The sequence below is a fragment of the Monodon monoceros genome, unplaced genomic scaffold (genome assembly GCF_005190385.1).
Source record: "Monodon monoceros isolate NGI ecotype Baffin Bay Population unplaced genomic scaffold, NGI_Narwhal_1 Super_Scaffold_15, whole genome shotgun sequence".
NCBI lineage: Eukaryota > Metazoa > Chordata > Mammalia > Artiodactyla > Monodontidae > Monodon > Monodon monoceros.
The window spans coordinates 27,406,925-27,430,561 of record NW_021703771.1 but is presented as its reverse complement, the minus strand read 5'-3'; the positions used below and the strand labels follow the sequence as shown (position 1 = coordinate 27,430,561).

Sequence of the window (23,637 nt, the reverse complement as noted above, 5' to 3'; positions counted from 1 at the left end):
TTCATTTCCTTCAATAAAATGCCAAAGATATCCCTGTATCTACTGCTAATGTTATTTTCAATGTAGTTTTTCCCATATTTTCTCCTGTAATATAGGAAACCTTTTGGCTTATATATTGGGTTGGGCAAAAGGTTCATTCAGTTTTTTCCGAAAGATGGCTCTAGTAGTGATTAGTTGTCTTCAACTTCATTCGAAACAGTTTTGTTAGTGTTGTGACAGCTGTCATATCAATGTGAATTTTTTTAAAAAAAGTATCAAAATTGGTGAATTTTTGTGTAGCCATTTTAATATTGAAGATGGAAGAAAAAAAGCAACATTTTCAGCACATTATGCTTTACTATTTCAAGAAAGGTAAAAACACAACTGAAACGCAAAAAAAGACTTGTGCAGTGTATGGAGAAGGTGCTGTGACTGATCCAACATGTCAAAAGTGGTCTGTGAAGTTTCGTGCTGGAGATTTCTTGTTGGATGATGCTCCACAGTTGGGTAGATCAGTTGAAGTTGAAAGTGATCAAAGCAAGACATTAATTGAGAACAATCAATGTTACACCATGTGGGAGACAGCTGACATACTCAAAATATCCAAATCAAGTGCTGAAAATCATTTGCACCAGCTTGGTTATGTTAATCGCTTTGATGTTTGGGTTCCACATAAGTTAAGCAAAAAAAAATCCTTCTTGATCATATTTCCGCATGCAATTCTCTACTTAAGCATAACCAAAACATTCCATTTTTAAAATCTATTGTGATGGGCAATGAAAAGTGGATACTGTACAATAATGTGGAATGGAAGAGATCGTGGGGGAAGTGAAATGAACCACCACCAACCACACCAAAGGCCAGTCTTCATCAAAAGAAGCTGATGTTGTGTATATGGTGGGATTTGAAGGGAGTCCTTATGAGCTTCTTCTGGAAAACCAAACAATTAATTCCAACAAGTACTGCTCCCAATTAGACCAACTGAAAGCACACTCAACGAAAAGCGTCCAGAATTAGGCAATAGAAAACACATAATCTTCCATCAGGATAACACAGGACCATATGTTTCTTTGATGACCAGGCAAAAACTGTTACAGCTTGGCTGGGAAGTTCTGATTCACCTGCCATATTCACCAGACATTGCACCTTCAGATTTCCATTTATTTCAGTCTTTATAAAATTCTTTTTTTTAAATACATCTTTATTGGAGTATAATTGCTTCACAATGCTGTGTTAGTTTCTGTTGTACAACAAAGTAAATCAGCCATGTGCATACGTATATCCCCATATCCCCTCCCTCCTAAGCCTCCCTACCCCCACCCCAACCTACACTTCTAGGTCGTCACAAAGCACCGAGCTGATCTCCCTATGCTATGCTGCTGCTCCCCACTAGCTATCTATTTTACATTTTGTAGTGTATATATGTCAATGTTACTCTCACTTCGCTCCATCTTCCCCTTCCCCCCACCCCCGTGTCCTCAAGTCCATTCTCTATTTCTGCGTCTTTATTCCTGCCCTGCCACTAGGTTCATCAGTACCATTTTTATTAGATTCCATATATATGCATTAGCATACGGTATTTTTCTTTTTCTGACTAACCTTACTCTGTATGATAGACTCTAGGTCCACCCACCTCACTACAAATAACTGAGTTTCGTTTGTTTCTTTTTATATTTGAGTAATATTCCATTGTATATATATGTGCCATATCTTCTTTATCCATTCATCTGTTGATGGACATTTAGGTTGCTTCCATGTCCTGGCTATTGTAAATAGTGCTGCAATGAACATTGTGGTACACGTCTCTTTTTGAATTATGGTTTTCTCAGGGTATATGCCCAGTAGTGGGATTGCTGGGTCAAATGGTAGTTCTATTTTTAGTTTTTTAAGGAACCTCCATACTGTTCTCCATAGTGGCTGTATCAGTTTACATTCCCACCAACAGTGCAGGAGGGTTCCCTTTTCAGCACACCCTCTCCAGCATTTATTGTTTCTAGATTTTTTGATAATGGCCATTCTGACCAGTGTGAAGTGATACCTCATGCAAGTTTTGATTTGCATTTCTCTAATAATTAGTGATGTAGAGCAGATGTTCATGTGCCTCTTGGCCACCTGTATGTCTCCTTTGGTGAGATATCTATTTAGGTTTTTGGCCCATTTTTTAATTGGGTTTTTTTTTTTTTTTTTGGATATTGAACTCCATGAGCTGTTTGTATATTCTGGAGATTAATCCTTTATCCACTGTTTCATTTGCAAATATTTTCTCCCGTTCTGAGGGTTGTTTTTTAGTCTTGATTATGGTTTCCTTTGCTGTGCAAAAGCTTTCAGTTTAATTAGGTCCCATTTGTTTATTTTTCTTTTTCTTTTCATTATTCTAGGAGGTGGATTGAAAGAGATCTTGCTGTGATTGATTTATGTCAAAGAGTGATCTGCCTATGTTTTCCTCTAAAGGTTTTTTTTTTTAACATCTTTATTGGAGTATAGTTGCTTTAGAATGGTGTGTTAGTTTCTGTTTTATAACAAAGTGAATCAGCTATACATATACATATACCCCCATATCTCCTCCCTCTTGCATCTCCCTCCCACCATCCCTATCCCACCCCTCTAGGTATAGTGTCCAGTCTTACATTTTAGGTCTTTAATCCATTTTGAGTTTATTTTTGTGTATGGTGTTAGGGAGTGTTCTAATTTCATTCTTTTACAGGTAGCTGTCCAGTTTTCCCAGCACCACTTATTAAAGAGACTATCTTTTCTCCATTGTATGTTCTTGCCTCCTCTGTTGTCAATTAGGTGACCATATGTGTGTGGGTTTGTCTCTGGCCTTTCTATCCTGTTCCATTGATCTGTATTTCTGTTTTTGTGTCAGTGCCATATTGTCTTGATTACTGTAGCTTTTTAGTATAGTTTGAAGTAGGGTTGCAGGATACAAAATTAATGCACAGAAATCTCTGGCATTCCTATAACACTAACAATGAAAAATCAGAAAGAAAAATTAAGGAAACAATCCCATTTACCATCTCAACAAAAAGAATAAAATACCTAGGAATAAACTTACCTAAGGAGGAGAAAAACTTGTACTCAGAAAACTATAAAACACTGATGAAAAAAAATCAAAGATGACATAAACAGATAGAGAAATATACCATGTTCTTGGATTGGAAGAATCAATATTGTGAAAATGACTATACCACCCAAAGCAATCTACAGATTCAATGCAATCCCTATGAAACTACCAACGGCATTCTTCACAGAATTAGAACAAAAAAATTTACAATTTGTATGGAAACACAAAAGACCCTGAATAGCCAAAGCAGTCTTGAGAAAGAAAAATGGAGCTGGAGGAATCAGGCTCCCCAACTTCAAACTATACTACAAACCTACAGTAATAAAATTCTCTTAATGGAAAAAATTTTAATTCCCTGGAAGACTGTAAAAGGCACCTGAAACAGTTCTTTGCTCAAGAAGATAAAAAGACTTGGGAAGATGGAATTATGAAGCTGCCTGAAAAACAGAAGGTAGTGGAACAAAACAGTGAATACACCTGCGCTGATGGCTTCCTAAATACAGCACCTATGGAACATCCAAACAGACAAGTGCTCCTGCAACTGAGACAGGTCTGGCTTTAGCAGCTGTGGGCTTTGTGGGCACATTCACATGAGGGTTGGGCCAGGCCAGAGTCTGAGCAGCCTCCATAGCTCCCACAGCAGGTCCAGGTGAACAACTATTGCATGTGCTGGGACAGTGGATCTGCACCAGTGGTCTGGTGAAAACTACACCTGAGAGTCACCAGGGCCATTTGCTGGCATACCCACGGTTATGATAGGACTGAGAGCAGTGCCAACAACAGTGTACTTTGTGAGACCGCACAACAGGCAAAAGGTGACATAACAGAGCACACTCACAGGTGAACATCTCCAGAGGAGGAATACTCAGAGGCTTCTCTCCCAGTGGAAGTGCTTCAATCCCACCTACCTCTCACTGCAGATCAGAAACACAGCTAAGAAACAGATCTTCAGGCCTCTACTTCAACAACTAAGGAGCATACCATGACCCTGACAGGGCAGTGACAACCACAGAGCAAAGGGGAGGGCCCACTCAATATCCACCTCACACACCAGGGGGCAGACATCAGAAGCAAGAGGAGCTATGATCCTGCAGCATGCATAAAGGAGACCACAAACACAATAAGTTAGCCAAAATGAGATGACAGAGGAATCTGCTGCAGACGAAGGAGCAAGATAAAAACCTACAAGAACAACTAAATGAAGAAATGATGAAAAAGAATCAGAATAATGATAGTAAAGATGATCCGAGATGTCAGAAGAAGAATGGAGGCATGGATTGAGAACATGCAAGAGATGATTAATAAAGACGTAGAAGAACTAAAGAACAAACAGAGATGAACAATACAATAACTGAAATGAAATATATTCTAGAAGGAATCAGTAACAGAATAACTGAGGCAGAAGAATGGATAAATGAGCTGGAAGACAGAATGGTGGAAATCACTGCCGTGGAACAGAATAAAGAAAAAAGAATGAAAAGAAATGAAGACAGTCTCAGAGACTTCTGGGACATTAAACATACCAACATTCGAATTATAAGGGTCCCAGAAGAAGAAAGGAGAGAGAAAGGGCCTGTGAAAATATCTGACGAGATAACAGTCTCAAACTTTCCTAACATGGTAAAGGAAATAGTCACCTAGTCCAGGAAGTGCAGAGAGTCCCATACAGGATAAACACAAGGAGGAACACACCGAGACACATGTTAATCAAACTAACAAAAATTAAATACAAAGAAAAAATATTAAAAGCAAGAAGGGAAAAACAACAAAAAACATACAAGGGAATCCACAGGTTATCAGCTGATTTTTTTAGCAGAAACTTTGCAGGCAAGAAGGGAGTAGCATGATATACTTAAAGTAATAAAAGGGAAAAACCTACCTACCAAGAATACTCTACCTAGCAAGGCTCTCATTTAGACTTGACGGAGAAATCAAAATCTTTACAGACAAGGAAAAGCTAAGAGGCTTTTTAGCACCACGAAACCAGCTTTATGACAAATGCTAAAGGAACTTCTCTAGGCAGGAAACACAAGAGAAGAGAAAAAAAGAGGAAGGGAAGAAAAAAGACCTACCAAAACAAACCCAAAATAATTAATAAAATGACAATAGGAACATACATATCAATAATTACCTTAAATGTAAATGGATTAAATGCTCCAACCAAAAGACACAGACTGGCTGAATGGATTCTAAAACAAGACCCATGTATATGCTGTCTATAAGAGAACCACTTCAGACCTAGGGACACATACAAACTGAAAGTGAGGGGATGGAAAGTAATATTCCATGCAAATGGAAATCAAAAGAAAGCTGGAGTGGCAATATTCAATCAGAAAAAATAGACTTTAAAATAAAGACTGTTAAAAGAAACAAGGAAGGTCACTACATAATGATCAAGGGATCAGTATAAGAAGGAGATATAACAATTGTAAATATATATGCAGCCAACATAGGAGCACCTCAATATATAAAGCAAATGCTGAGAGCCATAAAAGGGGAAATAATAGTGGGGGACTTTAACACCCCACTTACAACAATGGACAGATAAACCAGACAGAAAATTAATAAGGCAACACAAGCTTTAAAGGACACATTAGTCAAAATAGACTTAATTGATATTTATAGGGAATTCCGTCGGAAAGCAGCAGAATACACTTTCTTCTCAAGTGCACACGGAACATTCTCCAGGATAGATCACATCTTGGGTCACAGATCAAGCCTTGACAAATTTAAGAAAACTGAAATCATATCAAGCATCTTTTCTGACCACAATGCTATGAGATTAGAAATCAATTACAGGAAAAACACTATAAAATACACATGGAGGCTAAACAATATGTTATTAAATAACCAAAAGGTCACTGAAGAAATCAAAGAGGAAATCAAAAATACCTAGACACAAATGAGAACAAAAACACGCCGACCCAAAAACTATGGGATGCAGCAAAAGCAGTTCTAAGAGGGAAGTTTACAGAAATCCAATCTTACCTCAAGAAACAAGAAAAATCTCAAATAACCTAAAGTTATACCTAAAACAACTAGAGAAAGAAGAAGAAAACCCAGACTTAGTAGAAGGAAAGAAAAATCAGAGCAGAAAGAAATGAAATAGAAACAAAAAAAATAGTAAAGATCAATGAAACTAAAAGCTGGTTCTTTGAGAGGATAAACAAAATTGATAAACCTTTAGCCAGGCTCATCAAGAAATAAAGGGAGAGGACTTGAATCAATAAAATTCGAAATGAAAAAGGAGAAGTTACAATGGACAAAACGGAAATACAAAGGATCATAAGAGACTACTAAAGTCAACTATATGCCAATAAAATGTACAACCTTGAAGAAATGGACAAATTCCTAGAAAGGTACAACCTTCCAAGACTGAACCAGGAAGAAATAGAAAATATGAACAGACCAATCACAAGTACTGAAATTGAATTAAAAAACTCCCCAAAAACAAAAGTCCAGGACCAGATGGCTTCACAGGTGAATTCTACCAAACATTTAGAGAAGAGCTGACACCTACCTTTATGAAACTCTTCCAAAAAATTGCAGAGGGAGGAACACTTCCAAGCTCATTCTATGAGGCCAACATCACCCTGATACCAAAACCAGACAAAGATATCACAAAAAAAGAAAATTACAGGCCAGTATCACTGATGAACATAGACACAAAAGTTCTCAACAATATACTAGCAAACCGAATCCAACAACTCGTTAAAAGGATCATACATCCTGATCAAGTGGGATTTATCCCAGGGAGGCAAGGATTCTTCAATACAGTATATGCAAATCAATCAATGTGATACAGCACATTAACAAACTGAAGACTAAAAACCATATGATCATCTCAATAGATGCAGAAAAAACTTCTGAAAAAGTTCGACACATTTATGATAAAAACTCTCCAGAAAGTGGGCATAGAGAGAATCTACCTCAACATAATAAAGGCCATATCTGACAAACCTACAGCAAACATCATACTCAATGGTGAAGATCTGAAACATTTCCTCTAAGATCAGGTACAAGACAAGGATGTCTACTCTCGCCACTTTTATTCAACATACTATTGGAAGTCCTAGTCATGGCTGTCAGAGAAGAAAAAAAAAGAAAAGGAATCCAAATTGGAAAACATGAAGTAAAACTGTCAATGTTTGCAGATGACATGATACTATACACTGAGATTCCTAAAGATGCTACCAGAAAACCATTAGAGCTCATCAAGGAAATTGGTAAAGTTGCAGGATACAAAATCAATATATAGAAAGCTCTTGCATTCCTATATGCTAACAAAGAAAGATCAGAAAGAGATATTAAGGAAACAATCCCATTTACCATTGCATCAAAAAGAATGAAATACCTAGGAATAAAGCTACCTAAGGAGGCAAAAGACTTGAACTCAGAAAACTATAAGATGCTGATAAAAGAAATCAAAGATGACACAAACAGATGGAGAGATATACCATGTTCTTGGATCGGAAGAACCAATATTGTGAAAATGACTACACTACTCAAAGCAATCTACGTATTCAATGCAATCCCTATCAAATTACCAAGGGCATTTTTCATAGAATTAGAACCAAAAAGTTTTACAGTTTGTATGGGAACACAAAAGACAACACAAACAATCTTGAGAAAGAAGAGCGGAGCTGGAGGATGAGGCTCCCTGACTTCAGACTAAGTACAAAGCTACAGTAACCAAAACAGTATGGTACTGGCACAAAAACAAATACAAATCAACGGATTAGGATACAAAGTCCAGAGATAAACCCACACACCTATGGCCACCTAATCGATGACAAAGGAGGCAAGAATATACAATGAAGAAAAGACAGTCTCTTCAATAAGTGATGCTAGGAAAACTAGACAGGTGCAAGTAAAAGAATGCAATTACAACACTCCGTAACACCATACACAAAAATATACTCAAAATGGATTAAAGACCTAAATGTAAGACCGGACAGTATAAAACTCTTAGAGGAAAACACAGGCAGAACACTCTTTGACATACATCTCAGCAATATCTTTTTTGATCCACCTCCTAGAGTAATGAAAATAAAAACAAAAATAAACAAATGGGACCTAATGAAACTTAAAAGCTTTTGCACAGCAAAGGAAACTATAAACAAAACGAAAAGACAACCCTCAGGATGGGAGAAAACATTTGCAAATGAAGCAACTGACAAGAGATTAATCTCCAAAACATACAAACAGCTCATGCAGCTCAGTAACAAAAAAACAAACAACCCAAATGAAAAAATGGGCAAAAGATCTAAATAGACATTTCTCTAAAGAAGACATACAGATGAACAAAAAACACATGAAAAGATGCTCAACATCACTAATTATTAGAGAAATGTAAATCAAAACTACAATGAGGTATCACCTCACACTGGTCAGAATGGCCATCATCAGAAATCTACAAACAATAAATGCTGGATAGGGTGTGGAGAAAAGGCAGCCCTCCTGCACTGTTGGTGGGAATGTAAATTGGTACAGCCACTATGGAGAACAGTATGGAGATTCCTTAAAAAACTAAAAATAGAGCTACCATATGACCCAGCAATCCTACTACTGGGCATATACCCGGAGAAAACCATAATTAGAGAGGATGCATGCATCTCGATGTTCATTGCAGCATTATTTACAATAGCCAGGAAATGTAAGCAATCCAAATGTCCATCAACAGAGGAATGGATAAAGAAGATGTGGTGCATATATACAATGGAATATTACTCAGCCATAAAAAGGAATGAAATAATGCCATTTGCAGAGACATGGATGGACCTAGAGATTGTCATACAGAGTGAAGTAAGTCAGAAAGAGAAAGACAAATATCGTATAATAGCGCTTATATGTGAAATGTAGAAAAATGGGATAGATGAACTTATTTGCAAAGCAGAAATAAAGTCACAGATGTAGAAAACAAATTTATGGTTACCAAGGGGAAGGAGAGGGGTGGGATGAATTGGGAGATTGGGATTGAAATATATACACTACTGTATATAAAATAGATAAGTAACAAGAACCTACTGTATAGCACAGGGAATTCTACTCAATGCTCTGTGGTGATCTAAATGGCAAGGAAATCTAAAAAAGAGTGGATATATGTATCTGTATAACTGATTCACTTTACTGTACAGCAGAAACTAACTCAACATTGTAAAGCAACTATACTCCAATAAAAATTAATAGAAAAATAAAATAAAAATAAAAGAAACCCTTTATCAAGTTAAAGAACTATTTTTATTAAGAGTTTTATTAGTAATGAGTTTTTACTTCCTCAGAAGTTTAGTATCAAGATGATCATGTTTTATCTCCTTTAAATAACCAATTAAGTCTTATTTAGTTAACACTTACATAGTGTTTACCATGTGCCAGACACTAAGGGCTTTACATATATTACCTCATGTAATCTTTATAACCATTCTGTAAGGTAGATTTTGTTACTTTTTCCATTGACAGATGAGGAAACTGAGGCATAAGAGTTAAATACACAGCTACTAAGTGCTTGAGCCAGGAGTGAATGTGGGAGATTTGGATTCAGATTTCATACTCTTGAATCCCCTCTTAGATTCTTGCTAATAAACATTTCTCATACATAAGTTTTCTTTAGGAATTTTGCATATATTTTCATTAATGAGATCACTGTATGAATGAATCTCTTTTTTGTGCTATCCTTCTTTAGTGTTTGAATCAGAACTGTGTTATCATTATAGAATAAAGTTGCAAGTCTTCTCTGGTAGCCAGTCTCCGAGATGGCCACCAATGCTCCCCATCTCCTAATATTCATAACCTGTGCAGTTGCCTCCCACATTGTACCAGGGTTGGTTTACCAGCAGATAAACCAATAAAATAGGGCATAAGTGACAGTCACTTTCTAAATTAGGTCAAAACACTGCACCTTCTATACTGAACGCTCTCTTTCTCAAATCATTCATTATGGGGAAGCCAGCTGCCATGTATTAAGGAGACAGTCCTGTGGACAGGCTGCCCGCAAACTAAGTCTTGTATATCTGAAACACTGTAAATCAACCATACTTCAATTTAAAAAAAAAAAAGTACTAAGTCCCATTCCAACAGCTAAAAGAAACTGAGGTCTGTCAACCACCACATAAGAATGCTTAGAAGTGGATCCTCTAGGCTTCTGATGACTGTAGTACCAGCCAACAACTTGATTATAACCTTCTGAGAAATCCTGGACCAGACTCACCAGGCTAAACCACTTCCAGATTCCTGACCTTTAGAACTTGCGTGAGATATAAAATGTTTGTTGTGTTAAACTGCCAAGTTTTGGGGTAATATGTTATACAGCAATAGATAATGAGTAAACTTTCCACTGTATTTCACTATCACAAAAATCAACCAGTTCTCAAAGGTTGAACAGAACTGACAGGTAAGATCTGGTGCTTTGAGAAAGACATACACTCAATAAAACTTCAGAATTTTTTTCTAGGATATAAGTCAATTTAGATTTTTAAAACTTCTCTCTGTACAAAAAGTAAAACTTTTTTGTATTTTCCAAGAATGCTGCCTATTTTTTATATTTTTTAAATATGGTGATATAAAACCTTAAATGCTCTTCTATCCCTATAGATCTCTTCCCTTTCAATTTTTGATATTATATCTTCTCTGTGTTTTTCTTTTTTAATCTTGCCAGTGGTTTGTCTGTTTTTTTCTTCCCCACAGTGGAAAAATAATTTTTCCAGACTACTGATTTTGAAGGTTTTGTATTTTATTAAGTGCTTATTTCATCCTTATTAATCCCTCCTTCTAATTTTAATTTATTTCATTATCCATGTCCTACTGGTATTGATAATCTCAGTGCTATTTATTTATTTTTATTTTTTATTTTTTTGCGGTACGCGGGCCTCTCACTATTGTGGCCTCTCCCGTTGCAGAGCACAGGCTTTGGACGCGCAGGCTCAGCGGCCATGGCTCACGGGCCTAGCCACTCTGGGGCATGTGGGATCTTCCTGGACTGGGGCACGAACCTGTGTCCCCTGCATCGGCAGGTGGACTCTCAACCACTGCGCCACCAGGGAAGCCCAAGTGCCATTTATTTTTAATCATCCTAAATTTTCACTTTTGATCTTAAAAGAAATGTTATTTTTAGTTTTAATGTTATAATTAAAATTTTAGACAATTTTTTACTTTTTAAATGTTTATTTTGGCCTTATTTTTAATGTTCAGTTATACTGAATATGGTCAGAGAATGCAGACCATATGGTTATATTTTTTGTGAATTTATTAAGATTAATGTTGCTAACTATCACGTAACCAATTTTTGCAAAGTATCCTTGGATTTTAAAAACGATTCTTATTCTCTTGCTATTCATTATAAAATTTCCTTTGCGGTGCTATTCAAAATCCTTTTCATCATTACTTCTATTTGTTTCCATGATTCATTAATTTCTGAAATAAATAAATAAAATTTTATACTGTGAGAAATTTCCCCACATTTGTAACACGCCTTACTATCTGGGTAGAATATACTTGGTCTTACAACTGTCTTCAGACTTTCACCTGCATTTTTTATGTACCTGGGCGTGTATGTGTTTGTGTGTGTATGTGTTATACAAGGTTTAAATGAAATACAGATTTTGACAAATTTTTAAGCAGCAGTTTGTTTTCTAACTACTTTAGAAATATTTAAATTCATATGGTTAACAAAACTTGTTTTTAGTAAATCTTTGACATCCAAGATACTTAGACATGTTAATCTCACTAATTACTGTATTATCTTCATAAAAACACTGCGATTTTCTTTCTTTTCTGCTAAAATAAACAGTAAGTATATGAATATAAAACAATACAGAATAATAGTAAGGAAACTTTAATAATAAGCTATGATCTAGATGAGGTTTGGAACTCAGAAATTTTTTATGAAAAAATGTATTATTAAAAAAGATTCTAAGTCATTTTCACATCAAGTTTTAATTAAAACAACTACTCCAAAAATTATAATTACTATCTTCATGTCCAAAAGGATAGTTCACAAGTATTTTATTTTATTATCAATAATACCTTTAGAGGTTCTAGTTCAAGACGGCAATGTAGGGGAGCCTTAACTTACCTCCTCCCAGGGACACACCAAATCTACAACTATATAAGGAACAATTTTCTCTGAAATAAACTCCTACATACTGGGTAAACAAAAAAAGACTGATGTTGAAATGGGTAGGAGAGGCTGAGACACAATCTAACCATAAACTCCACTCCTAGCATGGAGACCCATAATCAGGAGGGAACCCACAACTCTGAGCTTCTTCCTGAGGAGCACAGGATGTGAAATCTACATCTGGCACCCCAACTTTTAAGACCTGCACCTGAGAGACAAGCACCCAAAACCATCTTTGAAAGTTAACAGGGCTGTTGTCCATGAGACACACAAGGCTATAGTGAACTGAGAAACATACTTAAAAGGCTCATGAGGATTCACTATGCCTACACCCCAGGGCCCAGCACAAAGGCAGCCAATTAAAATGGCTAGTCTTTCTGTAAAAGAGACTTATATGCTTATCTTAAAGCTTCGGCTTAAGTGGCAGGCACCTAATTTAAGGCATACCTAGAAGCTTACTGAATACTCTCCAAAGACCAAGGAGCCTCCCCCATCTCACTCCAGGTCACCTTATCTTCCAGAAAGAAGCTCGTATATACATACATCTGATGGCCTGGTTTTTGCGGCTGCTGCTAAGTAAGGGGGCACTACCTCGATCACCTGGCTCTGGTGGCCAGAGTGATGGACATTTATGAGTCCCATAGGACTGAAACAAATAGAGAAAGAGTTCGTAACCAGCAACAACCCACAGGACAAAGCAGAGAGGCAACAGAAAGGCACCCAATCTTTCTGTGAAAGAGGACTAATATCCTATTTTCATAGCTTTGGCCTGAGGGGAAGACATCAAATTAAACACACATCTAGGGGCCAACTGCAATCTTGTGCAGAGACCAGGGAAAGAAGTGGGCACCTACTTTGCAAACACCCTCCGCCCAGCCCCAGGTCATGGTAATCTTTGAGAAAGGAGCTTCTGCCCACATTTGGTGCACCAACTTTTGTGGTTTCTGCCCACAAGAAATAACCCTTGATAGCCTGGCTCTGGTGGCTAGTGGGTATTGTATTCATGGGTCTAATGGGATGGCACAAAGGAAGAAATGGCTCTTAACTATCATGCAGGGCTCAGTACAGAGGAAGCAGAATGAAATATCCATCTCCCAGGCTTCCATGGAAAGAGGTATATATGTATAACTTAAAAGCTGCTGCCCGAAGTCTGGCTTCCAATCAGCCTGAATTTAGGTGCTGACTGAGATCCTCCCTTTTAGGACACTGGCAGGTCTTGGGAAACCCTCAACGGCTGGGAGCCACTAAGAACCAAGTAGGTGGTTTGGACAATCACAAGGATATGAGAGACAGCCAAGAAATAGGACAGGGTTAAACGTTAAGGTTCATCTCCTACATGAGGCAACGCCTTCAAGACTGGGAGAAGAGGTTGTTTCATCTAATACATAGAAACCAACACAAAATGTCAGGGAAACTGAAAAAACAAAGGAATATGTTCCGAATAAAAGGACAAGATAAAAACTTCAGGAAAATACTTAATGAAAAAGAGATACATGATTTACATGACAAAAAATTCAAAATAAGTAATAAATATGCTCACCAACGTCAGAACAAAACATGAAAGTGAGAATTTTAAGAAACAGAAAATAAAGGAAAGTACTCTACAGAAATGATGAAGTTGAAGAATACAACTGTACTGACAAATATGAGGGTTCAAAAGCAGACTAAGAGCAAAACAAAAGATCAGTGAACTCAAAGACAGGGCAGTTTAACTCCTCCAACTAGAGCAGCAAAAAGAAAAAGGAATAAAAAAGAGCAAAGATAGTTTATGGAATTTATGGGAAAACATCAAGAGGACCATTATTCGCATCAGGTTCCCGGAATGAGGAGAGAAAAAGGGCAGAAAATTTATGTGAAGAAATAGTGGCTGAACACTTCCCTAATCAGGGGAAGGAAACAGCATCCAAATTTATTTATATATATAATATAAATAAATCATCAAAAGTTAAAAGCAATGACAGACTGTATGAAGAAGCAAGAGAAAAACAACTTCTTATACACAAGGGAATCCCCAAAAGACAATTAGCATATTTTCCAGCAGAAAAATTTTAGAAGGATGTGGCATGTTATATTTAAAGCTCTGAAATAATTAAACTGCCAACCAAGAATGCTCTACATGGTAAAGTTATCCTTCAGAATTGAAGGAGATATAAAGAGTTTTCCAGAAAAATAAAACATAGAGTAATGACCAATAGCCCAGTCCTATAAGAAATGTTAAAGGGACTTTTTAAGCTGAAACAAAAGGGTGCTAGTCAGTAACAGGAGAAAAATACAAATATATAAATCTCACTGGTAAAAATTAACATACAGTAAAATTTAGAAAAACCTAATGTTGTAAACGTGATAGATTAGTCACTTATACAAACACTAGTATGAAGGTTAAAAGACAAACAGTAAAAATAACTATAACTGCAATAATTTGATAGTGAATATGCAAGATAAGATGAGGTAAATGGTGACTTCAAACATATAAAATGGGGGTAAGTAAAAATGTAGAGCTTTAGACTGTTACCAAATTTGTTATTGACTTAAAACAGACTATTATAAATATAAATTGTTTTATGTCAGCATTATGGTAACTACAGAGCAAAAACCTAGATTAAGTACACAAAAGATATAGAGAATGGAATCTAAGACTGCCACTACAAAAAATCATCAAATCACAAAGTAGGAGATCAAGAGAAGTAGAGAGGAAAAAAGAAATTACAAAATGGCTATAAAACAATAAACAAAATGGCAATAACTCCATACCTATCAATAATTAAGTGTACATGGACAAATTCTGGGAAAACAAACAAACAAGCAAGCAAAAAACCCAGAGAGTAGCTAAACAGATTTTTTAAAAGTCATCTATATCTTACCCACAAGAGTCTCACTTAGATGTACAAACACACGCAGTCTGAAAACGAAGGGATGGAAAAATATATCCCATGCTCTTGGAAACCAAAAGAAAGCTGGGGTGAATACTTACATAAGACAAAGAACAACATAAAACACAGACTGTAATATGAGACAAAGAACAAAGTAGGTCACTACATAATGATAAAGGGATCAATACAATAAGAGGATATGACATTTGTAAATACTTATGCACCCAACATAGAAGCATCCAAATATAAAAGCAAATATTAACAGACCTAAAGGGTAAAACAGCCATACAATAATAATAAGGCACTTTAATACTCCACTGACATCGCAAATGGATATATTCTTAGAAACATACAACCTTCCAAGGCTGAATCATGAAGAAACAAAATCTGAGCAGACTGATTACTAGAAAGGAGATAATCAGTAATCAAAAACCTCCAACAAACAAAATCCAGAATCAGACAGCTTCACTGGTGAATTCTACCAAATATTCAAAGAAGAATTAATACCAATCTTCTCAAATTCTTCCAAAAATTAGAAAAGAAGGGAACATGTCCAAACTCATTTTATGGGACAAGCATTACTCTGACACCAAAACCAGTCAAGACACCACAGTAAAGAAAATTACAGGCCAATATTCCTGATGAACAGAAATGCAAAACTCCTCAACAAAATATTAATAAGCTGAATTCAACAATACAACAAAAGTATCATACGCTCTGATCAAGTGGAATTTATTCCAGGGGTGCAAGGATGGTTTAACACCCTCAAATCAATCAATGTGATACACAACATTCACAAAATAAAGGATAAAGTCATGTGATCATCTCAAAAAAGCAGAAAAAAGCATTCAACAAAATTTAACACCCATTCATGATACAAACTCTCAACAAAGTGAGTATAGAGAAAAAGTACTTCAGCAAAATAATGGCCATATATCACAAGCCTCCAGCTAAAATCATACTCAAGGGAGAAGTCGACTGTTTTTCCTCCATGATCAGCAACAACTCAAGCACACCCACTCTCACCACTTTTATTCAATAAAGCATTGGAACTCCTAGCCAGAGCAATAATGCAACAACAATAACAAATGAAAGGCATCCAATTCAGAAAAGGAGGAGTAAAACTGTCTCTATTTGCAGATGACACTGTGTGACATACAGAAGACTCTAAAGATTTTATCAAAAAACTGTTAAAATAAATTCAATAAGCTTGCAGGATACAAAATCAATATACACAAATCACTTGCATTTCTATTCACTAATTATGAACTCAGAAAGATAAAGTAAGGAAACAATCCTATTTATTGTACAACTGCATCAAAAAGAATAAGATACCTAGAAATAAGCTTAACCAAGAACATGAAAGATCTGTACACTGAAAATCATAAGATGTTAATAAATGACATTAAAGAAACAGAAATAAATGTTAAGATAGCCCACACTCATGGACTGGAAGAATTAATTTTGTTAAAATGTCCATACTACCAAAAGCAATCCATAGATTCAATGCAATCCCAAAGGCATTGTTCACAGAAATAAAACAAACAATCCTAAAATTAGTATGGAACCACAAAAGACCCTAAAGCCAAAGCAATACTGAGAAAAAAGAACAATGTTGGAGGCATCACACTCCCTGATTTCAAACTATATTACAAAGCTATAGTAATCAGAACATAAACACAGACACATAGATCACTGGAACAGAATAGAGAGCCCAGAAATAAGCCCAGGCACCTATGGTCAGTTAATAACAAAGGAGCTAAGAATATACAATGGGGAAAGGACAGTCTTTTCAATAAATGGTGTTGGAAAAACTGAGCAGCCACATGCAAAAGAATGAAACTGAACCACCATCTTACACCATGCACAAAAATTACCTAAAAATGGATTAAATTCTTAAGCATAAGACCTGAAACCATAAAACTCTTAGAAGAATATAAAGGTAGTAAGCTCCTTGAAATTAGTGTTGGTAATGATGTTTTGGATTTGACACCAAAACCAAAACAACAAAAGCAAAAATAAACAAGTGGCACTACATCAAAAAAGCTTCTGTACAGCAAAGGAAACTACTAACAAATGAAAAGGTAACATAATAGATGGGAGAAAATATCTGCAAATCATGTATCTGACAAGGGGTTAATATGCAAAATATATAAAGGACTCCTACAACACGTTAGCAAAAAAAAATCTGATTGAAAAATGGGCATAAGTTCTGAATAGACATTTTTCCTAGGAACACATACAGATGGCCAACAGGTACTTGAAAAGGTGCTCAACATCACCAATCATCAGGGAAATGCCAATCAAAACCACAATGAGATATTACCTCATACCTGTTTGAATGGCTATTAACAGAAACACAAGAAATAAGAAGTGTTCGCATGTGGAGAAAAGGAAACCCTTGTGCACTTTTGGTGGAAATATAAATTGATGCAGCCAGTATGAAAATAGTATGGAGTTTCTTAAAATAATTTAAAATAGAATTATATTTTCCTGCAATTCCCCCTCTGGGTACTTATCCAAAGGAAGCAAAAAGACAAATACCATATGATCTCACTTATATATGGAATCAAAAACAAAACAAAGCAACACCAAAAAACCCCACAAAAAGAAAACATAAAACAACCAATTAATAGATACAGAGAACAGATCTGTAGCTGCCTGAGACAGGGGGTGGGTGAAGATAGTTAAAAGGCACAAACTTCCAGTTATAAAATAAGTAAGCCTCCAGGATGTAAAGTACAGCTTGATAACTACAGTTAATAATACTGTATCGTATATTTAAAAGATGCTAAAAGAATAGAACTTAAAAATTCTCATCATAGGAAAAAAAATTGTAACTACATGTGGTGATGGAAGTTAACTAGACTAACTGTGATAATCATTTCACAATATATACATATATCAAATCATTATGTTGAACACAAACTAATCTAATGTTATATGCCAATTACATCTCAATAAAAGAAATTAAATTAAATACCTTCAGATTATATTTATGAGCTTTATCCAAAATAGTTGGTACCAAGTTATCAGTAGGTTCTCCATTCTCATCATTTGAGTCAGGTGGGTACCAAGATAGGGCTAGTACACCTAATAGAAACAACCAAAAAGAAAAGAAAAATAAACACAGGAACAGAAATGAGGTATTGTTAAAAAAATAAAGGTATTGGTAAAAAATACAGGTATTGTTAAAAAAAAAATACGGCAGAATAACGACCAAATTGTTAACAATAAAAAGAAACATATTCTCAAATAATGTTGTTTTGTTACTTTACTTAGATACCACTTAAGTTTATTTGATTACTTTGTATACTCAATACTTTAAACTTTTTATCAGGCATCGGTATCTTTTAATTAGTAGATTTTACTTTCTAGAATAAGTTTTATATTTACAGAAAAATTATAAAGAAAGTAGAGTTTCTATCTTCTCCTCTGCTACTCACCATCCCCCCATGCCACGCAGTTTCTGTTAGTATTAACATCTTACATTAGTATAGTAAACTTGTTACAACTGATGAACCAATGTAGGTATATCATTAACTAAAGTCCAGAGTTTAAATTAGGGTTCCCTCTTTGTATTGTACAGTTCTATGGCTTTTGACAAATGTATAGTGTCATGAACTATTACAGTAACACACAGGATAGTTTTACAGCCCTCAAAACCCTTTGTACTCCACTTATTAATCCCTCCTCCATGTCCTTCCTCAATCCCCCAGAAAATAACTGATCCTTCTACTATCTCTATATACTTTGCCTTTTCCAGAATGTTATGTAGGTGGAATCATAAAGTAACATTTTCAGACATTTCTTATACTCTGAAATATGCATTTAAGTTTCATGTCTTTTTAAGACTTGACAACTCATTCTTTTTATTGCTGAATAATGTCCCATTGTATCAGTGTGCCACAGTTTGTCCACTTACCTATTGAAGACATCTTGGTTTCTTACAATTTTTGGCAATTATAAATAAAACTGCTATAAACATTTATGTGCAGATTTTTGTGTGGATCAATATCACTTAACAGAAGATTCAAGAAATTTTTTAAATTACAGTTTATCCCTGTAGTACCTACTTACTTTTGAACTGATAAACTACAAAAAGAAAGTTTTAGAAACAATAAGCCTGCAAAGAAATTACTAACTGGAGAGGGAAATCTTTGAAATCAACTAATCCAAAGCCTCATTACATATATAAAGAAGCAAGAGGCCATTAAAAGTATTGTACTAATTTCTAAATCATTTAACAGACTCTTTCAGAAAAGGAGGAAAATGCAATGTTATCAAAAGATAAGCATGTGGAGATACAGAAAAGGCAAGGTTAGAAACTGGCAGAGAACTAAATTTTAAGACTTAAATTTGTGTTAACTATGTCATGTAAAAACAGCAGTCCCATCTAAAGACAAAACAGAACTTCTAGGTTAAGTTAATGGAAAAAAAAAAAAGATATCTGTCCCCTATACAATCTGAAAATAAAAATAGCAATAAGAACACAAAGAGATAGAAAAAAGAATCTATAATGTATGGGGCTTCAGGGGAGATTCTGGCTACCTAAGAAAGCAGTCATATGGAAAAACAATGTTGATGAGAAAAGTGTCGGAAGACAACTGATCAAACATTCAAGCTGCCTACTTCTCCAGCTTATAAGAAGGACATCACCAATGAAAAGTGACAATAAAGATTTTCTCAACATGGGACCTATGTAAAAATCCTGCAAAAAAAATGGTGAAAAAGAACATGGGAAAACATTATAAAGGAGAAACATACAAAAGAAAGATTATGCCATAGAGCTCAGGAAAATTATGAACACGGCATGCTTTGATGAAATTAAAAACAAGATTCCTGTTTCTAATAGATTAGGTTACTTAGACCAACATTCCCAACAAAAACAAATTATTAAATAAGATATGGGAACAAAAAACTTCCAAAAGCCAAAGAGCTGAAGAGAGTAAAGAATTACCTGTCTAAAATAAAGTGAAAATGTGAAGTCAGAGAAGTAACTGAGAAAGGAAGTCAGTCTGCCCTAAGCATAATTAGGAGAAGTAAACCAGCCCTCAAAATCAGTGGATTAAATCCCGGGTGGACAATGCTTGGGAAGTCCTCTAGCTTGAAAGGGAATTTAAGGTGGGTAATATTTTCTACTGTACAGCACAGATATAGAATATTTTCTATATCTACAAGCACAGATATAGAATATTTTCATTATCACAGAAAGTTCTATTGTACAGCATTGCCAGTACTCTGATTCTCTAAACACCTTATCAACTTGTTCTTATCCAATGATTTTTTCTTCCTCCCTATCCTTGCTGAAGGTATACTCTAAGGCTTGGGGAGAATGTTCTCTGTTCTTCCTTATCCTCTTATTGTGTTTCAGTCAATTATCACTTCCACATGTTGAATTATACCCCCATATTGTGCTCTACAATCCAATTTATCTTTGTACAGTGTCTTCTGGGCTGTGTTACTCATGAGCTTTGAACAAGTAATGGCCTGGGAACCAAGCCAATGATGGTCCTACTCCTGAGGAGAACTGGCCCATTTAAATGTTAATGAATCCTTCACAGTAACCCAAAAGGTTTCTCTAAAATATGTAAACCAAGTATCATTTATAAATAAAATCTTTTACTGTGTATTTCTACCACTCCAATTGCTAAGGGAAAAGGGATACTCTTTAAAGTCCATTCTTAGAATATTAGCATATTAAATGCAGACCACTTCATAATGATCACATCCTCCCTCCACAGCACTTACCACTGGATCCTCAATATAACTGATACTCAACAATATTTTTGTTAAGCTAAATGCTTCTAAACAGGGTAATAGTTAAAAACACAGGTAGGAAATCAGATAGACCTGGAGAATCCAGTCCCAACTCTGCCATTTGATAGATGTTTTACTTCAGGTAAGTTTGTCTACTTAAGTTTTCACATTTGTAAAATGGGAATAAATTCAGTTCATAACCTAAAAGGCTGTTTTAAAAAGTATACATGAGAGAATGAACTATGAAGAGTAAGACCTCCCCCAAAAAGTGATTAAAAAAAATTTAATAACAAGAAGACAGTAAAACAGTATGTAAATTTGTTACCTCAACAGAGCTTGTGATAGTTTCTTTTACATATAGGGAACTTAGTGCTTCTTTCAAACATCTCAAACCTTCTTTCAAACTAAAGATTTAATAGAAAGAAAGAAAGCCCATTTCCAGGCATAAACACAATTATGCAGGATGACAGTTTCAAGAAAAATTATAAGACATAAAAAAGCAAGAAAAATAATGCACATTCAAAACAATCAATAGAGCCAGATCTGAAACAGATGTTGAAATCACTAAACAAGGAATTTTAAATTACTATTATGATTAAATGTTAAAAGATCTAATGGGAAAGATAGTCAACATGTAAGGTCAGGTGGAAAATATTAGCAGAGAGATGAAAACTAAAAGAATCAAATAGAAATGCTGGAAATTATAAAAACATTAAAAGAGATAAAGAATGCCTTCAACAGACTCATGAACAGACACAGCAGAGCTGAGGAAAGAGTCAGGTAATTAAGCATGTCACAAGAAATTATCATAACAGAAATGTAATTAGAAAAAATGACTGGGGGCAAAAAACAATAATGCATCCAATACCTCTGGGATAAATATCAAAGTTCTAACATACATGTAATTGAAAGCTCAGAAGTAAAAGGTATATAGAGAGAAATAACAGCTAAGAATTTTGCAAAGTTAATGACAAAACGCAAGAAATTCAAGAAGCTCAGAGAACACGGAGAAGGCTAAATACCAAAAAACAACAACTAAAGATATATTAAAACTGCTAAAAATCAAAAACCAAGAAAAAACATTGCATAGAAAGTCAGAGAAAAAAGACAGATACATACAGGAAAATTAAGATATAAAAAGATGTTTAAAAATTACAGCGTACTTCTCATCAGAAACCATGAAAGACAGAAGACAATGGCATAATATTTTTAAAGTTCCAAAAGAAAACAAATAAAATACCCCCAAATCTGCCCATTGAGAATTCTGTAGCAGATGAAGTATCATTCAGATAAAAGATACAAACAAAATGTAAAAAACTTCATTGCAAGCAGATCAGTACTACAAGAAATGGTAAAGGAAATTTTTGAGGGAGAATGAATGTGATACCAAACATCCACTTGGATTTACTCTAAAAAATGAGGAACATTGGAAATGCAATAAATGAAGGTGAAATACTCTTTTTTTTCTTTTACTTTTAATTGCTTTATAAGATGACCAAATGTTTGAAGCTGTGGTCAGCAACACATTGCCCATGAACCAAATCTTGACCTCTGCAAGACAAGTGTTCTGCACCTTTGTTTACACTTTGCTTATGGCTACCTTTACACTACAGTGGCAGAACTGAGTAGTCACAAAAACAACGTGGTACATAAAGATCAAAAATATTTATTGTTACCTGGTCCTTCACAGAAGATGTTTGCCAAGCTCTGGTCTATAATAGGAGTAGTGTATAGTGCCTTTTCTAATAGAAGAATTATGACAACATTAGCAAAAAGTACGGGAAGGAAAAACTGGGAATATACTGTGGTGAGGTCCTTATACTACATAAGAAGCATGTATTATTTGCAAGTAGACTCATTACACATAAAGGTGTATTTTGTAAACCTTAGGTTATCAACTAAAAAAGAAAAAAAATTAAATACTAAGCAAATAGTAGACACTAAACGTAATCATAAAAAGTATGAAATTCCTAAAAATCTTATATGTTCTGGTATAATGTTATAAGTCATAATTCTAGTTATTACTTTAAAATGTATATCTCAGAAATAGCTAAATTTCCTTGTCAATTGCATTATGAACTTTCATCAGAAAAAAAAAGAAATAGGAAGAGACTGAAAAGACAGTAGATTTCAATCAATCCAACTATATAAATAAATCATATTAGGTGCAAACAGTCTAATCATACTGATTTAAACACAGAATTTTCAGATTGGATTTTAAAAAAGCAAGACCTAACCATATGTTGTGTCCAAGAAAACCACTTTAAGTATAAAGACAAAGATAAGTTAAAGGTAAAAGAATGAAAAAGGATATACGAGGCAAACATTAATCAAAGAGAGCTGGAGTTGTTATAGCAATGTGAGACAACGTAGACTTCAAAACAAAGAATATTACCAGCAATAAAGAGGGATTATTTCATAACAAAGGACTCAGTTATCCCCAAAGATATAATAGTCCTAAATGTTTATGTACTTAAAAAAAGACCTTCAAAATATATGAAGCAAAAACTGACAAACCTGAAAGGAGAAATAGATGAATCCACAATTCTACTTGGAGACTTCAAAACTGCTTTATCAGTAACTGATAAAACAAGCAGAAAATCAGAAAAGATAAAGAAGATCTGAACAATACTATCAAGAACTTGAACTAACTGACATTTATAAGATAGCCCATTCAACAGCAGCAGAACACACATTCTTTTTCCAGAGAATCAATGAAACCAAAAATTGGTTCACTGAAAGAGTCAACAATAATAATAAAACTCTATAAGTACTGACAGGAAAAAAATGAGAAAAGAAGCAGAAATCTTTTGGCAACATCTATATAGACACCATATACTTTAAAAGCA

The 23,637-nt window shown here is 35.0% G+C and overlaps 1 protein-coding gene across 3 annotated transcripts in view; it reads right to left on the bottom strand.

The window, feature by feature from the left end:
* MANEA (mannosidase endo-alpha) overlaps window positions 1–23,637 on the bottom strand; it is a 99,652-nt gene that overhangs the window by 48,290 nt on the left and 27,725 nt on the right. For all 3 annotated transcript variants that reach the window (XM_029223938.1, XM_029223940.1, XM_029223939.1), the window contains exon 3: window positions 18,012–18,121. In XM_029223938.1, the coding sequence (XP_029079771.1) occupies window positions 18,012–18,121 (110 nt within the window). The remainder of the gene's footprint in view (window positions 1–18,011; window positions 18,122–23,637) is intronic.